This window comes from Oncorhynchus keta, chromosome 29 (genome assembly GCF_023373465.1).
Source record: "Oncorhynchus keta strain PuntledgeMale-10-30-2019 chromosome 29, Oket_V2, whole genome shotgun sequence".
In the NCBI taxonomy this organism is placed as follows: Eukaryota; Metazoa; Chordata; class Actinopteri; order Salmoniformes; family Salmonidae; genus Oncorhynchus; species Oncorhynchus keta.
The window spans coordinates 27458164-27478240 of record NC_068449.1 but is presented as its reverse complement, the minus strand read 5'-3'; the positions used below and the strand labels follow the sequence as shown (position 1 = coordinate 27478240).

At 43.1% G+C, this 20077-nt stretch overlaps 1 protein-coding gene across 7 annotated transcripts in view; it reads right to left on the bottom strand.

Moving 5' to 3' along the window:
• LOC118362657 (fermitin family homolog 2) overlaps window positions 1-20077 on the bottom strand; it is a 90154-nt gene that overhangs the window by 2744 nt on the left and 67333 nt on the right. For 5 of the 7 annotated variants that reach the window (XM_052486344.1, XM_052486343.1, XM_052486345.1 and 2 more), the window contains 10 exons: window positions 16777-17105; window positions 12567-12674; window positions 10805-10939; window positions 5631-5680; window positions 4328-4452; window positions 4062-4168; window positions 3702-3926; window positions 1373-1393; window positions 450-574; window positions 82-223 (listed from right to left, as the gene is read on the bottom strand). In XM_052486344.1, coding sequence (XP_052342304.1) covers window positions 82-223; window positions 450-574; window positions 1373-1393; window positions 3702-3926; window positions 4062-4168; window positions 4328-4452; window positions 5631-5680; window positions 10805-10939; window positions 12567-12674; window positions 16777-17105 — 1367 coding nt within the window. The remainder of the gene's footprint in view (window positions 1-81; window positions 224-449; window positions 575-1372; window positions 1394-3701; window positions 3927-4061; window positions 4169-4327; window positions 4453-5630; window positions 5681-10804; window positions 10940-12566; window positions 12675-16776; window positions 17106-20077) is intronic. The other 2 variants (XM_052486346.1, XM_052486349.1) reach the window with 1 other exon arrangement.

Here is a 20077-nt window from a genome sequence, read left to right as displayed (position 1 = left end):
CAAACTGACGGTGACTGTTTAGATGACTGAATGCATTGTCTCAAACTGTTCATTTCCTGGTCTATAAGCTGAAATTTGTACCATCTTGATCTCCCAGTTGACGTTCCACTGCTTCATGTTGGCGAACCTCCAAGTCTTGATGGCGTCTCCGGTGTTGGCGTCCATCCGGATCAGACGGTTGTAGGTGATGCCGATCAACTCATCCCGCTTCCCACCCTGGAATCTGGGAATGACAGAGAATTCCAAGTGAGCACACTGCTTGGGATGTGGTTCTTGGAAGTAATATGATTATTGGATTTCTACCATGCATCTTTGTATCCGATAATAACATCTCTGTTAGCCATAAAACAACAAGTCCAAAAACACACAGACACAGAGACAGACAGAGACACAGACTTGGGGAAAATGTCTGTTATTTTCTGTATGAAGAAGAAGAGAGAGGGACTCACTTGGCCAGGAAGTGAGTGATGCCAAACTCGGGCAGGGACTGCCAAGCCTGGATGAAGCGCATCTTGGCCTCGATCAGACTCATCTGGGCCACGTTCTGGTGGGCCTCCAGAATCCGGGCCGAAATCTGATTAACACACATTGAAAGGCTGTTGAACACGTGACACACCAACACCACTCTGAAACCAAGCCCCAGACCAGCGCTGTTCAATGTTTGTCCTGGAGGGCTGAAACACTTCTGGTTTTCATCCTCCCTTTTCAATAAGGGACTAATTCAGACATGGGACACCAGGTGAGTGCAATTAACTACCAGGTAGAAACAAAACAAAAACAGATGTTTTTCAGCCCTCCGGGACCTGAATTGAACAGCCCTGCCCTGGACAAAGACATTGGTCTACTGTACACACATGGCCCCACCATCACCACACGAAAACCACGCTATAAACCCCTAAACCCAAAGACACCTTCCCGTAAATATAGGAAGGCACACAAGATCACGAACCAAAGTATGAACCAACAGTTGAGATCCCCAGAGGCCAGTCTAAGTCTAATGGCCCATGAAGTGCCTCCCCGCCCTGGCGCGAGTGTGTTTCTTTACAGCCCTAAAGTTGAGTTCGGAGCAGAGCAGCCCAAACCCATGGCGTATGAGTCAGTGGGATGAGGAGTAGGACAGATGCTGACCTGAGTCTTCAGGACAGACTCACCACTTGACCATCTTACTATCCCATTCAGAGTGTGTTAGTAGTTGAAGGAGAAATGGGGAAATGAGGCTTGAACAAAACTCAGTTAGCAATCACCCTTAGACTGGGAAGTTTCAGTTTTCCTAAGACTAAAAGTGAAACAAACTAGCTATTGAGACTGTTAAACAACTACTACTACTATGGTAAATCAACCACGACCCCAAGACAAAGCCATTTCCACTTACCAGGTCCCTGATATAGCCTGGCTGAAGAGGGAGGGAGGCAGGGATGGAAGAAGAGTGCAAAAGGAGGGGAGGTAGAGAGAAAACAGGAAGGAAGAAAGGAAAAACAAGCAGGTGAGAACAAGGCCATCGAGCAAAGAAAATAGCTCCAAAACAAAGCAGCAGAATCCGAATCAGAACAGGGTAAATGAACAGGAGAGTTGAGGTCTGAAGGATCATGCAGCAGCAGTCACAGTACAGTATCTGTCAGGGCAAGCAGAGGGTTTAGTTATTTGGACACAAACGATTAAACTGATTTAATTGATTTACAAGTTTGAAACATTTAATTGGAGTAATTATTTCTTGAAAGACCTGGGTGACAGTTGAAGGTTTTATTTTACACTTAACTAACTTGAGTACTATACTATAGGGCAGGCCAGTAGCCTTGTGTATGCTATTCCCATTATGTCCGCCAGGTGGCAATACCTACCAAGGCATCACACAGCTGTAGTATAGAGAGCTACAGCTCTCTGGATTTGGTTAATAAGCAAAATCCTGGTGTTTGTTATTTGGCCTCTCCAGTTTGCTTTGTCTTATGTAAAACTGTATGTTTGGCCAGGAAACCATCTATAAATTCCTGTGCGTATCTGCTGGGATTGGAGCACGAAGTCCCATGGGGAGGGGTTGAGAAGAGGAAGTCCAGTTTGGGGGGGTAAAGGGAGAGGCAGTACCCTGAAAACATCTCTCCCACAGCACAACTAGCAGACTGACAGAGTGGCTTTTCTCAGCCTAGCTTCCCATTCTGCATTCCCAGGCAGAACAAATTTCCTCAAACCCTCCCAAACACACACAAAAACTACAGAACAAATTCACAAAAAGCACACAATGCTCTTCAAAACTTCCTTTGCTAATCCCACTACCAGTAATCCTGTCCAGCCAGAGATGAAAGGAGTGTTTCATGAGGTGCCTTTGGGCCATCCCTTGCTTGCCTAGCTAGGCTCGGTTGGGTTAGAGCTCAGAGCCTCACACTGAGACAGAGACTGGAGACGGGCCAGAACCACAGCCACATACAGACAGACTGCCCCACAGGCCTGGGTAAAGAGGCTAAGAGGGGTGAGAATTTGAATGAGATCTGAGTAGGAGGCCCATCACACTACAGACTATACACACACACTCACACTCCTATCCTGTTTTTAGGCAGCAATGCCAAATAAACAAATTTGGCTCTCTCATTCCTTTTTTTTTAGAACAAAAACACAATTTCAATGTGATTCAGTGGACACAGTAATGACTGTTTTAGGATGTCCACCCAGGATAGACATTTCCTGTTTGATGAACTCTCCCCTCCTCCCTTCTCACTCACACATCAGGAGTGGTCTTTCCCCATGCTCTTTTCCTAGATGACCCAGTAACACGCCAGGCTGAAGCTATGGTTACAGTCCAAACCCAGACTAGTATGGAGTCATCACTTAACCACCGAAACACACACACACCCACACCAAAATAACGTCCCACTTTTCCTATACAGCTTAATCAGAACCACATTGAGTTAGTCAGCGAGGGAAGGCCACTCCCCCTCCCATCCGTGGAAGCATGTGCTCTGCAGGTCTAATGTACAGTATATACATCAGCCTGTTATTTACATGGGAATTTGCTAAGTACAGAGCACAATTATACTGCCCCTTAAACAAATTAATCTAATGCATAAATGTGACTTATCATTGGTTGGCTTTGGTGGTTTGCCTCTGAGTTCAGTGAGACAACTCCTTTAGGTTGTCTGGATTTCTCCGGCTGCATCACTCAATAGTCAGTATTATATTATTTCCTCTTCTCCTTTCCTTCTTGAGCACAGATCTGGCAGGGCATGGATGGGTGAAATTAACATGGTGGACCTCTTTCCAGTCAACTAGCTTCCTTGCTAGTCACCTTTCAGTTATAATGGCAGAAAGGAGATGAGGGAAGGAAGCTAGTTTAGAGTAAGGAGATCGCCTTAGAGCTTCACTTGTGGTAATCCTCCCTTTTAGACTGCTGAGTGCAAGGTCCGCTGTCCTGGGTTCCCCTTAGAGGGAAGGTGGGAGCGAGAGAGGGAGGGAGGCTGCATTCCTGTGCAGGACAACCCAGACGCCAGGAGGCGCCCAGCTGGGGTGCATCGGGTAGGGGGTAAACAACAAACTACCCCTGGAACAATTACTTCCCAATTATCTCGCCAGGGTTGCTTTCTGCTGCCATAGCATTGTCTGTTCACTCGCAATGTATGTATCCACCTGCATACATATTTGAATCCATGGCCATTCAGCTGTAGGCTACATAAATGGGGTCTCCTCTCCACACAGACCCTTGTTATTCCAGTTACCTGCTTGTTCTTGTACTTCTTCAGGTAGCGTGGAGACACCAGGCACTCAGAGTTTATGTCGTTGGTGACGGCTGGCTCCGCAATGAACTGGGGGTCAGGGTTCATGTGCTGCATCTTGAGGAAGGACAGAATGTTGTGGACCTCCAGATTGTAGGAGCTGTCTGCCATGGTCTTCCCCTTAGAGGCCAGCCGGCACGCTGCCATCCAGTGGGCATACTGCTTCTCCTGCATGGGGAGGGGAGGGAGTAGACAGAGAGAAGGATGGTGGTTATGATTATAAGATGACTATATGGACTGCATTTACAGTATCAGTGTTTCCCCTGGGGATGGGGGGGGATGGGGGCAAAGAGCCGTACTCACAGCGTCACACCGCAGCCAGATCTCGTTCATGCCGTCAGCTACCGGGATAAGTAACTTGATGTTGAATTTCTGAGCAGAGATGTTGACATCTGGTGTCACCTCGCAACCTACAAAAACACGAAGAGTTCAGAGAGAAAGGGGGCGGTAGGTGGTCAAAGCCATCCATCACACACCATTGGGGATCACACAGACTCAGGTCGTAAAGGAACTGTTGAATTCTTTAGTGAGTGTGTGTCTGTGTGTGTGTGTGTGTGTGTTACTAGTACCTCTTAGATTCATTTGGAGAGAGGGTGTCCCATGAGCCTCCTCTTTGCTCTTGTAGCAGGAAATTGTGATGTCCTTGAACGTGCACCAGTACTGCTTGTAGCCTTTCAGTGTCAGTTTCTTTGGCCTGGAAAACACATAGAAGAGAGAGAAAAAGAGCGACAGGGGGGTAAGTCAGTTCTGCTTGAATCACAAAACGCATAGCTTAGCAACGCAAACCCAACCCCAGACACCAAGAGGAGAGCCGTCAAGCCACATAGAAAGGGGGGTGCTTTTTTCCACTTGAGAGGGGCCAAGTCTAACAGAAAAAGACGAGAGAAAGAGACAGCGAGAGCTTTCTCAGCCTCCTTCTGTGGTCCATATAAGAGTCAGTAGCATGAATGGGAGAGGAGCCAACGTTGGACATGAGTTTTAATGGAGGACAATTACTGTGGAAATACCTCTCAGTAATAGTCTACAGCTTATATTTTTACAACATTATTTAAGCTGCAAGAACTACCTGCTTGTCAACACAGGCCTGTGGCCAAAAGGCTTTTATGACTAGGGCCAGGGGTTTTACTCACCACCTGACCTGACCAGGAAAAACTTTGGGCGCCTAGCTATGTATAAGATATTGCTCTGTGCCCTAGTTAGAGACTATAATATAATAATAATATAACGTATGCCATTTAGCAGATGCTTTTGTCAAAAGCAACAAAGTCATACGTGCATAGATTTTATTTATGGGTGGCTTCTTGAATCGAACCCACTATCCCGGTGTTACAAGGGCCATGCTCTACCAACTGAGCTACTGAGGACCACTATAACCCTTCATGATCTAAAGAGGACCATTATAACTGGTCCTAGTCCTAAGGTAAACCCGAATCACTGCAGTAATCAGTGTTTTTGATACATCCTGAGCCCCACCAATAAGCTGGTCCTTGAAACAAGCCAGCCCACAAACCCAATTCATACAGCCAAGTTTGATACTGAACAGACAACAGCTCTCCAATTTAGGCCCAAACCTTGTTTCCTGCTCCCATAGTATTAGATTTAACATCCCAGGGACAATGCCTTCTTTAAAAGCGCATGGCCAGTCATTAGCAAACATCAAGAAAGGGCTAAAATGAATCAACGGAGGCAGTCTGGAGAGTTAGGAGGAACTGGCTAAACTCTGCTAAATGACTTAAATGTAAATGTAACTGGCTCTTTGCCACTATTCTAAGGTCAGTTTAGAATTTCCCCTTAATGGATTTCGGGATGATACACTGATCCTAGATCTGTGATTAAGACAACATCTACCACCGAAGCAGTTGTTGAACTTACTTGAAGACTTTGACGTAGTCAGCCAGTTCGGGAATGGACGTGATATCACCCTGAGAGGAAGAGAGGAACAAACATGTTTAGTGCTGGTTGAATGGTTATTATTGAGAAAGGACAAGGACAGGATTATAAAGCACAACTTTAACAATGACCTTAAGTTTGACTTTCTATGTTTGCAATGTCATCGCTCAGAGTTGCATATAAAAGAAAACAGTTAGTTAATCAAGCTTCAACTTCCTCAGATAAGCTGTATAAACTTCAGTTGGTTGGGGCAGACAGTTTTAACAATGGCCAAATCATGTGATATCCACTACCCATACAGAATTGACCAATAATTTATATATATATATATATACACTAGATAACTGACAGGGGGGTGCTGTTTTTAAGCCACCATACCTCCATCTTGGCACTTCCCCACCGTTGTAAAAAACTATTTTGGAAGCTATAGAAATGTCTACATGTGTTTTTACCACATTTATTATATTACAGACACCTAATGCATACTTTTAAATTATATTATATGAGCTAAACATAGAAATAATCAAATATATAACATTCTCCTTAAAGTATAATTGTTAGAAAGTGTTAATGTTACAATCCCCACTACAACAAAATACTTAAATACACATAATTTTGTCCTTTAAATATTTAATTGAAATACTTTAGAATTCCATTCATTCATCGCTATTACTGGGGAGTGCCAATATGGCCGACCGGTGGCTTTAAAGCCTCTCACTGACCAACACATAGCATCAGCATTCTAGTCTTTATATACATCATTAGAAGGTACACCTTCTGAAGTAGCTTTTTGCCTTGCAGTGAAGTTCTCACCCAGACCCTAGTCAAACTAAAACAAAAAAAGTTAAGTGAGAAGTAGGCATTGGTCTGAAGCCGAAAAAGGAAATATACACCACTATGCGTACTTCACCGATGCTCTGTTTTCCAGCACACAGCTTGGACCTAATCTACTATAGTAGCTATGCTGGTCTATTGTACTACAAATAATGTGTAGGCAGGATGCTTAGGATTCAAACCTTCTACTACAACCTGAATAATTGCCATGGTTTGTACACCAGAAGGTGCTTATACAACACTATTTCACAACATTATAATACAGCAAAACATAGCAATAAAAGTAAAGTAAAAGTACACAATAATGACAAATGGCAACTGAAATAATGTAGTTATTAGTATTTATTTTATATTAACAGCTGATTTTCCAGAGGGAACCGAAGAACCAGAGACCCATTTAAGCTAATATATGGTGTAAACGGAATTATTTTTCACTGATCTCTTGTAACAATAAAAACGAGAAAGCTACTGGAAAATAGACAAAATAATCAACATGTACCTATTAACATGAAAATGTAATTTAAAGTCTACTGAAGAAAGGCCTAGTAGGATACTACATTACCTGTAAACAATATTGAGTTATTACAAAATATACAATCGTATATTCATCAGATATAGTTCAGGGATGACCATATTTGCTCTTTAAGCGCTACAGGGTTATGCAGGATTTATTGTTCAAGCACAGTTCTACCACACCTGACTGTACTATTCAAGGTCTCGATGAACAGCTGAGGTCTTGATCAACAGCAGAGTAGTAAAATCAGGTGTGGTAGCACGGGGCTTGAACAAAAAAAGCCTGCATAACCCTGTGGCTTGTCAATAGCAATCTTGGTAACTCCTGATCCAAACACTGTGGCAAACTGCTGAGAAACACCTGTAAAGTACAAAGTCAATAGACAAGTACAAAACACATATTTACAAATCTGACATTGGATTGGCACACTAAATCCTTTAGGTACAAATGCTCTTAGTAATGCTGTACACAGCTGTCCAACGGCAGTGAAAGAGCACACATTTGTAAATGGCACTATAAATATGAAAACAGATGGGAGTACTCATTTGGAAGAGAACATAGGCTGCTTAAGTACTACTGATAGTGTACAATATGCTTAAGATGAGTAAGTCATCTTTCAGCTCCACCCAGGCCAGCTTGAGAAATGTCTTAGTTTCTCAAAAGAAAGTGGCGTCAGAAAAGGAAACGTTTACGACCTGTGCAATTTATTGTGTGCATTTGTACTGTATGGATGGAGTGCGTGTTTTGGGAAAGAGGGGGGGGTCAAAATCTATACACGACAGAGAATAGTCAAAATATCCCCTCCGGTAGGTGAACCCAGGACCTTCAAATCCGAAGGGCAGTGATGCCAACCGTTATGCTACGAACCCTGTTATAGATTAACACTATTTAAATGGATATCCAGGTTCCCAGGTCAGCAGTTTACACAGTGATTTCAGCCATATGAAAAACCCTCCATAGCAAAATATACCTAGCTACCTTCCTTTTGCTTCTCATCCAACTGGTGTGAGCTAGCGAACTAGCTACAGCTGGTAGCTTTCTACTAGTCAAGTTGCTCTACCGGGCTGCGGTCCAAAGCCACTCACAGCCCTCAAATTTTGTGGACACTACTGATGACGTATCATGATGTCTGACAAGTATACACTTGCAGGGCGAGGGAGGAAGGAATGATTTTTAAATGGACCATCCTCGTTTATCCTGTGACGATTGTGTTTTCAGCCACCGGTAGCTTGTGTGTGTGCTTTATATGCGCTATGTCAATTCTGAGTGCATGTCTATGTATATTAAATATATTATTATTCACCTACTGTATGATAGCTATCAATTTAAATAACGTTAGCCTGCTTAGCTGGAACCTCTGAAGGAAAATGTTTTGTCTACAATTTCCAAAAGATTTAAAAATATATATATATATATTTACGCATGTGCCGTCATGTGCATTAGTAGTACAATTTCAAACTTATTTGCATTTGTTTTTACTTACTTGTAACGTAAACACACCCCATTCCGTGCAACTGCAACATTCAAACGAGGCTACAAAGAAAACTAATGGGACTGTAGCGACTGTGTTGACGTGGGGGTGTGAACTAGGTTTCTATTCAAGGGGTGATTGACATGGTAATGGCTCTATAGTATTGGAGATCAGTTGAATAAACTGATCCTCCGTTACATCTTGACGTGTCATGTCGTAACGTACAGCACACATAAAACAACTATTTCTCTTACAATCTCTCTCCACCAGGTGTAGCACTTCTATCATCCTTTAAAAACAAGAAATGAACAGTGACGGGGGTAAGGGGGGGAAACCTAGTAATTTTTTCGTCATCATTGCATGATCATCATTCTCAAAGCCGCTGTTTACTTCTAAGATCACTTTAGCACCGCCCTAAAAACCAGATTCAAATGTGGCACAAACCTTCAAATAGGTATGTAATGACACATTATATAAACTCTTTGTGTTTTATTTAAATTTTAAAGGCGATAAGGTGATAAGTTGGACAGATCGAGTGAAAGAAACATACAACATCTCTCCTTCTCGCTATCACGCATTAGTTTCGCTTCCCCACCTGCCATTTTTAAAAAGACCCGACGGGGCTCATTGCCTGCTTGAATTATGCAGAAAAGGGCAGTGTTTAGGTCATGTAATTGATTCTGTTGGAAAGGGGAGAAATTGTGCTTTACAATGGTATGGACATTACCGTTGATCTGGAAGTATTACGTTTTGGGGTGCTAAAATAAGGGCGATTGTACGGACCAAGGCGATGTACGAGTTTACGGTACGTTGACTTCTCCATTGATGTTGTTTTTAAGTTTTCTGAGACTTTCCTTAGCAGATGTACAATCGTCGCAAATTGAATTATTGGGAGTTTCAGGCCCCGGAGTGAACATAATTGTACACTCACAAAGCCGACTAAAAATGAGGGCTGAGGGACTTAAGCTGCAAACTTCCCTTGCTTGTCTAATCATTTGGACCACCCTCCAAGATGGCAACGGCGATTCCCCAAGGGCATAAGGAGGGTAAGTGGACGAGGGTGTGTCTTCTAAGTGTTTTGATCGCAGCCCCGGTTTTAGAACTCTGAGATTTGGCAAAAAAATATTAGCATTGTCAGAAATTAATTTTCAGAAAAAAAGGTAGCACATAGATTTTTATTGGGAAGAAATGTGCATGTAGTGCCAATTAACTTATCCAGTCTAAATGGATCTAAGTCTAATGGTCACCATATGGACGCTGTAGCCTCGTTTTAACCTGACGTCTAGAATTTGAGCTAGGTTTGGGCAAAAATAATTCTGACAACCGTAATACTAACAAGACCCCGTCAACAATCCAGTATAGTGGTTCTCGGTAACGGCCGGATGGATTATGACGAGAGGTGTGTTGTGTACCTCAAATGTTCATCTACATTGGTGTCATATTGGCATAAATATGATGGTAGAGAGATTTGAATTTAACATTCCGATTCAACCATAATATGCCACTCTGGATGTGCCCATTAACATTTGCTCTAATTGAATGTACCACTAGAGTAGCATTGAGGTAAAGTACAGTAAATTGCATAACTAGTGTGTTTTACAGTAAAGTGCAGTAGTTGTACCAGTGTATTGAGGTCTTGCCTCCCTTCAGGGTGATCTCTGGGTCTGGCAGGGTTAGGGTTAGTATAGGACAGTAAGGTGTAGTACCAGAGTGTTAGAGGTCTTGCCTCCCTCCAGGGTGATCTCCAGGTTTGACAGGGTTAGGATAGGACAGTAAGGTGTAGTACCAGGGTGATCTCAGGGTCTGACAGGGTTAGGGTTGGGGTTAGTATAGGACAGTAAGGTGTAGTACCAGGGTGATCTCCAGGTCTGACAGGGTTAGGGTTAGTATAGGACAGTAAGGTGTAGTACCAGGGTGATCTCAGGGTCTGACAGGGTTAGGGTTGGGGTTAGTATAGGACAGTAAGGTGTAGTACCAGGGTGATCTCCAGGTCTGACAGGGTTGGGGTTAGTATAGGACAGTAAGGTGTAGTACCAGGGTGATCTCAGGTCTGACAGGGTTGACAGGGTGTAGTATATCTCCAGGTCTGACAGGGTTAGTATAAGGTGTAGTACCAGGGTGATCTCAGGGTCTGACAGGGTTAGGGTTGGGGTTAGTATCTGACAGGGTTAGGGTTGGGGTTAGTATAGGACAGTAAGGTGTAGTACCAGGGTGATCTCCATGTTTGACAGGGTTAGGGTCGGGGTTAGTATAGGACAGTAAGGTGTAGTACCAGGGTGATCTCCATGTTTGACAGGGTTAGGGTCGGGGTTAGTATAGGACAGTAAGGTGTAGTACCAGGGTGTTGGAGGTCTTGCCTCCCTCCAGGGTGATCTCCAGGTCTGACAGGGCAGCGTCCACCTCGTCCACCTCCTTCTCACTGTTGTTCATGTGGTTGTCTGACGACATGATGGACAGCTTGTTGATGTGGTACTGGGGGAGAGAGATAGAGAAAAGGGACTAATGTTTAGCCAACAGTCCTTTATGCCATGACTGTGAATAATGTGTCAACACCAGTCTCCTGTTTGATATTGTGAATGTCATTACTGGTAATGTAACTTTTCTGGTTTGCTCCAATGGCGTCCGTCTGTGTACATTGGTAGTGATTTCCTCATCCCTTTCATAGCATACGAAGTGGTAAAGTGGTAAAAACACAAAAAAATACCTGCTTGTCCAATAAATACTTTAGAGTGTCTTTGGGTGTTGTAGAAGTGAGTACCATGAAGCACTAACTGTTGATTAACAATAATTACTTTGAATTCTTTGAAATTAGTAAAGGGGGGATATTTAGTTGATGAAATGAGTGACTGTACATGTGTCTTTCCTTGGAGCACATGTGAGTAGTGCAGACTTGGGACATTGCGTGCAGCATTTCTGCATTGATTCACAATGGAGATAGTCTGGTCAGAATCCTGTTTGTTATATTGGGACTAGTCTCTGGCCTGGCCATTCATTCACACTATCCTCTGGACCAACAGAGCCAGTCTCACCATGTTATGTTCTGGTCTATGCCTCAACAACACTAAGACCAACTTGTTGACAAACTGTATTTATACTGTCAACCCCCCCAACTCCTACCCCTCCTCCTCCTCAATATGAATGAACAGCTGCCTAGAGGGAGCGAGTGAGTTAGAGAGACAGTGTGGGGGTGAGAGAGAGGTAGAGGGAGAAGAAAAGAGAGGCATATTTCAGGACACACTGCACTTCTGTGGCCATAGCCAGCTAGGGTTTCAGAATGTAGGACAAAGGCTTCTCCCTCCATGTCACCATCTCTGACGCCCACGCTCTTACTGACACTGGGGAGAGGGGGATGGTGTGTGTGTTTCTGGTGCATACATGTGTATTTCTAGCGCATATGTTTTGTATGTGTAGGGTTAGAGTTGGGGGTAGTGGGCTAACAGGAATGCCCTGGGCCTTTATCCCCCAAATACAGTCATGTTTACTGTGCTGAACATGGCAGGCTAATTGCTATACTTAGCCACACGGACATAACCAACAGCCATCACTGACACAGAGGCTGCTGCCTATATACAGGTCTCAAAATCATTGGCCACTTTAATAAATGGATCACTAGTCACTTTAATAATGTTTACATATCTTGCATTACTCATCTCATAAGAATATACTGTATTCTATACCATCTTGCCTATGCCGCTCGGTCATCCCTCATCCATATATTTATATGTACATATTCTTATTCCATCCCTTTAATTAGACTGGTCTGTATTAGGTAGTTGTTGTGGAATTGTTAGATTACCTGTTAGATATTACTGCACTGTCGGAACTAGCAGCACAAAGCATTTCGCTACACTCGCATTAACATCTGCTAACCATGTGTATGTGACCAATAAAATTTGATTTCAAGCAGACCAGTCACCCACCACGTCAGTGTCAACACTGGACAACACGCCCATTCAAATAATTTGCTGTTCTTCTGTTCATCAGGCAGTGAGACCATGGAGAAGATAACTACTGCAGTCCTCAATCAGGCCAATTAACATGATCCCTATACACACGCACAAACAGACAAACTGACACACATGCATTACACAGGTCTCACCTGCAGGGCAGCAAACATCATCATCTCCTCCTCGGTGCACTCTATTTCCTCCAGCAGGATGGCCCACTTGGCCTGCTCATAGAGCTGGTTCACCCGGATGGCATCATACTGCAGGGGGAGAACAAATACTGTTAGCCCTGGCACCAAGCCTGTCTCTGCACAAGCACAGATCCACACACAAAGCACTCAGAGACAGTCCAGCTGAGAAAACAGGACAGCCCAGAGGGGTACTTCCTCCTCTCCACACCCCCCCCAAAATCTGTCAGCTGCAGATGCTGAAGGCTGGTGGGGAGTGTGTGTGTGTGTGTGTGTGTGTGTGTGTGTGTGTGTGTGTGTGTGTGTGTGTGTGTGTGTGTGTGTGTGTGTGTGTACGCATTAACATGTTTTAACAACTCCTAGAAAACAATTGTAGACTATCAGGTACTCAGCAAGAAGCTATGATTTCTCCATTACTGAAACAGGACCCAGATGGTAAAAATAAAGATCCAGTCAACCTAAAACAAACTGGAGACACCTTACACTTGTGTTGTGATGCCAAAATCCTAGCAAAATGAATGGCGTATAGAATTAAAGGTATTGTCGGATATTATTCATCTATCGGACAGTTTTATTTTTTACATGCCAGTACATTGGAGATAATATACGACAAGTACCGGAAACAATAGAACACTATGAAAAATCTGGGAAACCAGGCCCGGTATTCAAAGCTGACTTTGAAAAGGCCTTTGATGAAGTATGACTGGAATTTATATGTAAATGCCAGAACTATTTTAATTTTGGAGAATCTCTTATGCAATGGGTTAAAGTTATGTATAGTAACTCTAGGTGTAAAATAGTAAATAATGGCTACTTCTCAGAAAGTATTAAATTGTCAAGAGGAGTAAAACAAGGCTGTCCGCTAATCTATTTATTATGGCTATCGAATTGTTAGCTATTAAAATCAGATCCAACAATCATATCAAGGGACTAGAAAGCAGGGCTTAAAAACAAAGTTGTCATTGTATGCTGACGATTCATTTTCTATTTTAAATCCGCAATTTGGATCCCTACACAGCCTCAGAGGATCTAGATCATTTTCAAACCTCTCTGGATTAAAACCAAATTAACATAAGTGCATGATATTACTTATTGTATCTAAAAATAAATGCAACTTTGACATTACCGTGTAGTTTACCAATAAAATGGTCCGACAATGAAGTGGGCATACTTGGTGTAAATATCCCAAAATAAATAAACTCTCATTACAATACATTTTAATAGAAAGTTAACCAATTGGCAACCATGGAAAGTACAACACCTGTCTATTTGTGGAAAAACCACCCTGATTAATTATTTAGTCATATTTACTTTTGGCCCTGCCTACACCTAACGACCTGTCACTTTAAAAAAAACATATATTTTTTTCAGTGAATTCGTTAAGTATTCAGACCCCTTTGCTTTTTCCAAAGCCTTATTCTGAAATTGACTTAAATCGCTTTCCCCTCTCATCCAGCTACACACAATAACCCATAATAAGAGCACAAAAACAGATTTTTAGAAGTGTGCAATTTTTTAAATGAAATATCACATTTACATAAGTATTCAGACCCTTTAATCAGTACTTTGTTGAAACACCTTTGGCAGCGATTACAGCCTTGGGTCTTCCTGTGTATGAAGCTACAATCTTGGCACACCTGTATTTGGGGAGTTTCTTCCATTCTTCTCTGCAGATCCTCTCAAGCTCTGAGAGGTTAAATGGGGAGCGTCGCTGCACAGCTATTTTCAGGTCTCTCCAGAGATGTTCGATCGGGTTCAAGTCCGGGCTCTGGGTGGGCCACTCAGGGACATTCAGACTTGTCCCGAAGTCACTCCTGCATTGTCTTGTTTGTGTTCTTAGGGTCATTGGCCTGTTGGAAGGAGAACCGTCACCCCAGTCTGAGGTCCTGAGTGCTCTGGAGCAGGTTTTCATCAAGGAGCTCGCTGTACTTTGCTCCGTTCAGCTTTCCCTCGATCTTGACTAGTCTCCCAGTACCTGCCGCTGAAAAACATCCTCACAGCATGATGCTGCCTCCACCATGCTTCACCGTGGGGAAGGTGCCATGCTTCCCCCAGACGTGACGCTTGGCATTCAGGCCAAAGAGTTCAATCTTGGTTTCATCAGACCAGAGAATCTTGTTTCTCCTGCTCCGAGTGTCTTTGGGTGAATTTCAACAACTCCAAGCGGACTGTCATATGCCTTTTACTGAGGAGTGGCTTCCGTCTGGCTACTTTATGGTAAAGAACTGATTTGTGGAGTGCTTTCAATGAGCGGGACACTAATCCGGAAGCTTGTAAGAAATCCCGCTATGGCCTCAGACTAGCAAACAAGCAATATTTGTCAATACAGGATTAAGATTGAATCCTACTACACCAGCTCTGACGCTCGTCGGATGTGCAGGGTGTGAAAACTATTACACACTACAATGGGAAACGCAGAGGTGAGCTACCCAGTGACGCAAGCCTACCAGACAAACTAAAGAGACAAGCAAGACTGAAGCATGCACAAGAGCACCAGCTGTTCTGGATGACTGTGTGATAACGCTCTCGTTAGCCAATGGGAACAAGACCTTTAAACAGATCAACATTCACAAAGCCGAGGGGGCCAGACTGATTACCAGGATGTGTACTCGAAGCATGCGCGGACCAACTGGCACGTGTCTCCACTGACATTTTCAACCTCTCCCTGACAGAGTCTGTAATACATACATGTGACAAGTAGTGCACCATAGTCCCTGTGCCCAGGGAAGCGAAGGTAACCTGCCTAAATGATTACCCCCCCGTAGCACTCACGTCGGTAGCCATGAAGTGCTTTGAAAGGCTGGTCATGGCTCACATAAACAGCATCCTCCCGGATACCCTAGTCCCACTCCAAATCGCATACCGCCCCAACAGATTCAGATCGCACTCCACACTGCCACACAAGGGCCCAACACACCAACACAGTCATGAAGAGGGCACGACAAAACCTTTTCCCCCTCAGGAGACAGAAAAGATTTGGCATGATCCTCAAAAAGTTCTACTGCACCATCGAGAGCATCCTGACAGGTTGCATCACCGCCTGGAAAGGCAACTGCTCGGTATCCCCAAGCCATAAGAGTGAGGAACAATTAATCAAATGGCCACTGGCCTTTTAACATTGACCCCCCCCCCCATTTGTTTTGTACACTGCTGCTACTCGCTGTTTAATATCCAACCAGTCACTTCACCTCTACCTACATGTACAAATGACCTTAACCAGTAACCCCACACTGACTCCGTACCCCCTGTATAGTTATTTTATTGTGTTACTTTGTATAATTTCTTTTACTTTAGTTTATTTGGTAAATATTTTCTTAACTCTTCTTGAACCGCACTGTTGGTTAAGGGCTTGTAAGTAAGCATTTCACGGTAACTTCCCCACTTGTATTCAGCACACGTGACAAATAAAGTTTGATTTGATTTGCTGCAGAGATGGTTCCTCTGGAAGGTTCTCCCATCTCTATAGAGGAACTCTGGAGCTCTGTCAGAGTGATCATAGGGTTCTCGGTCACCTGCCTGACCAAGGCCCTTCTCCCGATTGCGCAGTTTGGCCGGGCGGCCAGCTCTAGGAAGAGTCTTGGTGGTTCCAAACTTCTTCCATTTAAGAATGATGGAGACACTGTGTTCTTGAGGACTTTCAATGCTCCAGATAATTTTGGGGATTTTGGTACCCTTCCCCTGATCTGTTCCTCCACACAATCCTGCTCTGAGCTCTACGGACCATTCCCTCGACCACATGGCTTGCTTTTTGCTCCGACATCCACTGTCAACTGTGGGACCTTATATAGACAGGTGTGTGCCTTCCCAAATCATGTCAAATCAATTGACCACAGGTGGACTCCAGTCAAGTTGTAGAAACATCTGAAGGGTGATCAATGGAACCAGGATGCACATGAGTTCAATTTCGAGGTATAGGGTATATGTTTTTCTAAAAACCTGTTAATGCTTTGTCATTATGGGGTATAGTGTGTAGATTGATTAAATACATGTTTTTCCTCATCAATTTTAAAATAATGCTGTTACATAACAATGTGGAAAAAGGAGAATGAATACTTTCCCGAATGGGGGACTGGAAATGATGCAGACAATTACGTTGATAGAAGCCACAATCTACCCCCTAAACATGTTTTAATAAAAGACTCATTTGATGGAAAGAACGGTCCACATACTGTACCTTGGGGTTGAGGTCAAAGAAGCTATGGTATTTAAACCGCAGGAGGAGCACCTCATTCTCCTTGACATCCTGCTCCATCAGAGACCTGGATGAGTCCATCCAGCCCTGGTTGATCTTGGCCTTGTCCAGGAGGGATTGGGGCTTGTAGAGCTTGGCCAGGATATCGGGCGAGGAGATTGGCTGGCTGACAGCGAGGATGCTGGGATTGCCCTCGGACAAGGGGCTGTCTCCAAACCAGGCGGTAGTGGGGGATAGGGGGCTTCCGTCTCTGGAGTCATAAGTGGGAGTCATGGTCTTACTGTACAGGCCGGGACTGGAGTAGATGCTCCCTGCAAACCAGACAACACATGTTTAGTACCCTGGGGTAGACTGAGGAACATTGGGCTCAATTCCAGTTTGGGAGATTAATTGAAATTCCAATTTTAAAAAACTGAGAAGCACGATTCATTTTTTAACATTTTCTTTATTCTTAGACTGGGATTTCAATTAACTTCCTGAATTGAAATTGATCCCAACTGTGTGACTGAGGTCCATGAAGACAAAGAAAAAGACATCACCATACCTGTAAAATATTGAACATGATTAAAAAAAACATGCTCACAATACAGTCCACTGAAAAACAATCTACAAGACACACATTTGGTACCAAGAACAAGAACCTCCAAAAATTAAGTGAACATGGTTCCACAACACACATTTGCAGCCTGCAATTGACAGCAATGTGTCTGGTAGCACCACCTATCTGATAGGTGGTCTTGATGCTCTGCTGTTGCTGCTGGGGAATGATGATGCGCTTTAGCATGCACACGATCGTGGTCACATGGTCCACAACCTGCGAGGTGCACATGGCAAACTATACAGCACAACCAGCAGCATATAGGGAGGGATATGGGAATAGGGATGGGGCAGTGGAGGGTGGTACACAACAAAGTGAGACAGCATGGTACCAAAAGCTAGCGTCACTCTGCTTTGTTTGTGTTCCATTTTTGGAGAAAAAGGTGGATGTGTGTTTGGAGGGAGGAGTGTAGAGGAGTGTATGCACGTGGATGTATGGTTGGAGAGTGTGTGTAGAGAGAGATGTGTATGTATGCAAAATGTTGTTCTATTCAGATTTAAGCCATTGCCAGCAAATAAATGTAAATACAAATAGCCAAAAAAACAAACAAATAACCAATCTGAAACCATGAAATGTCCTGTTGGCTGGCTTTGGCCAGTATGTTAGGGCATAGTAACAGCCCACACACTTAAGTCTATAACTGACTTAATTCAGCCTTAAATTCTAAACAGGCAAATGACAAATCAATATAATGTTTGCAATATCTATTCCTAAATGGGTATGCATATTTTGTGACAAAATTCTAATTTAAAAGGTAATATATTGCATTATTTTCAAGATTGAGTATGCATGAACCTGACAATTTGAAAAAGAAAGTGTGTTTAATATTTAATTTCCAATATACTGTCCAGTACAACACTAACACGTTTAAAAATCAAATGTAAATCCTTAAATTGACAAATCATTACTCATGTTTGCCATTTCATTTCCTTGTCGTGACAAATCTAATTAATTCTCAGTTGCAATTGGCAATTATTTTCCATACTCTGGGTGGTTTAAGACTGTCAAAATTCAAATTATCAATATAATTTGATAAATCAATCGCATTGCTTCATTTTGCCATTTCGTTGCGCCTTTATTTTCGATATGTAGGTGTAACATATCGAAAATAAAAACAAAGGCGCAACGAAATAGCAAAAGTGAAAAATTAAACAATGTGAGGTGGAAGAGAAAAAAAGTAATAATAATTACACACATAAAACATTAAGAACAGCAGCTCATTCCATGACAGACTGACCAGGTGAAAGCTGATGCCCGATGTCACTTGTTAAAGCCACTTCAAATCAGTGTAGATGAAGTGGAGGAGACGGGTTAAAGTAGTAATTTAAAGCCTTGAGACATGGATTGTGTATCTGTGCCATTCAGAGGGAGATTTAAGTGCCTTTGAACGGGGTATGGTAGTAGGTGCCAGTCGCACCTGTTTGTGTCAAGAACTGCAACGCAGGGTTTTTCACGCTCAACAGTTGCCGTGTGAATCAAGAACGGTCCACCAACCAAAAGACATCCAGCCAGCTTGACAACTGTGGGAATCATTGGAGTCAACATGGGCCAGCATCCCTGTGGAACGCTTTTGACACCTTGTAGAGTCCATGTCATTACGAATTGGGGCTGTTCGGAGGGCAAAAAGAAAAGGGGTGAAATCCAATATTAGGAAGGCATTCCTAATGTTTGGTATACTCAGTGTATATATTTTGAAGTTTGATTTTGTCGCACTGCTTTGGACAGGTCGCAGTTGTAAAATAGAACTTGTTCTCAACTGGCCTATCTGGTTAAATAAAGGTGAAAAAAATGTTTAGGCCATTAGGGTAAATGCAGATAGACTTTGCTGCATCAGTCGGGCTACAGGTGATAATGTTTATTGCTAATAGCATACCTGGTAATATGGACCATGCATAGGCTATATACATGGCCCAATCTGTTAAAATAATTGTAACAAATGTGTTATTGGGTTCATTCTGGAGGTGGAAACTATATTTGAGATGGTGCCCACATACAGTTGTAGTCAGAAGTTTACATACACCTTAGCCAAAAACATTTAAACTCAGTTTCACAATTCCTGACATTTAAATCCTAGTAAAATGTACCTGTTTTAGGTCAGTTAGGATCACCACTTTATTTTAAGAATGTGAAATGTCAGAATAATAGTAGAAAGAATTATTTATTTCTATCATCACATTCCCAGTGGGTCAAAAGTTTACAAACTCGATTAGTATTTGGTAGCATTGCTTTAAAATTGTTGGGTCAAACGTTTTGGGTAGCATGGGTAGCCTGAGTCAGGATTGTAGGCCTCCTTGCTCGCACACGCTTTTTCAGTTCTGCCCACACATTTTCTATGGGATTGAGGTCAGGGCTTTGCGATGGCCACTCCAATAACTTGATTTTGTTGTCCATAAGCCATTTTGCCACAGCTTTGGAAGTATGCTTGGGGTCATTGTCCATTTGGAAGACCCATTTGCGACCAAGCTTTAATTCCTGACTGATGTCTTGAGATGTTGCTTCAATATATCCACAGAGAATCATGAGGAAGGAAAATTATGTATTTTGTGAAGTGCACCAGTGCTCATGATGCCATCTATATTGTGAAGTGTGCCAGTCCCTCCTAGAGCAAAGCACCCCCACAACATGATGCTGTCACCCCCGTGCTTCGCGGTTGGGATAGTGTTCTTCTTCGGCTTGCAAGCCTCC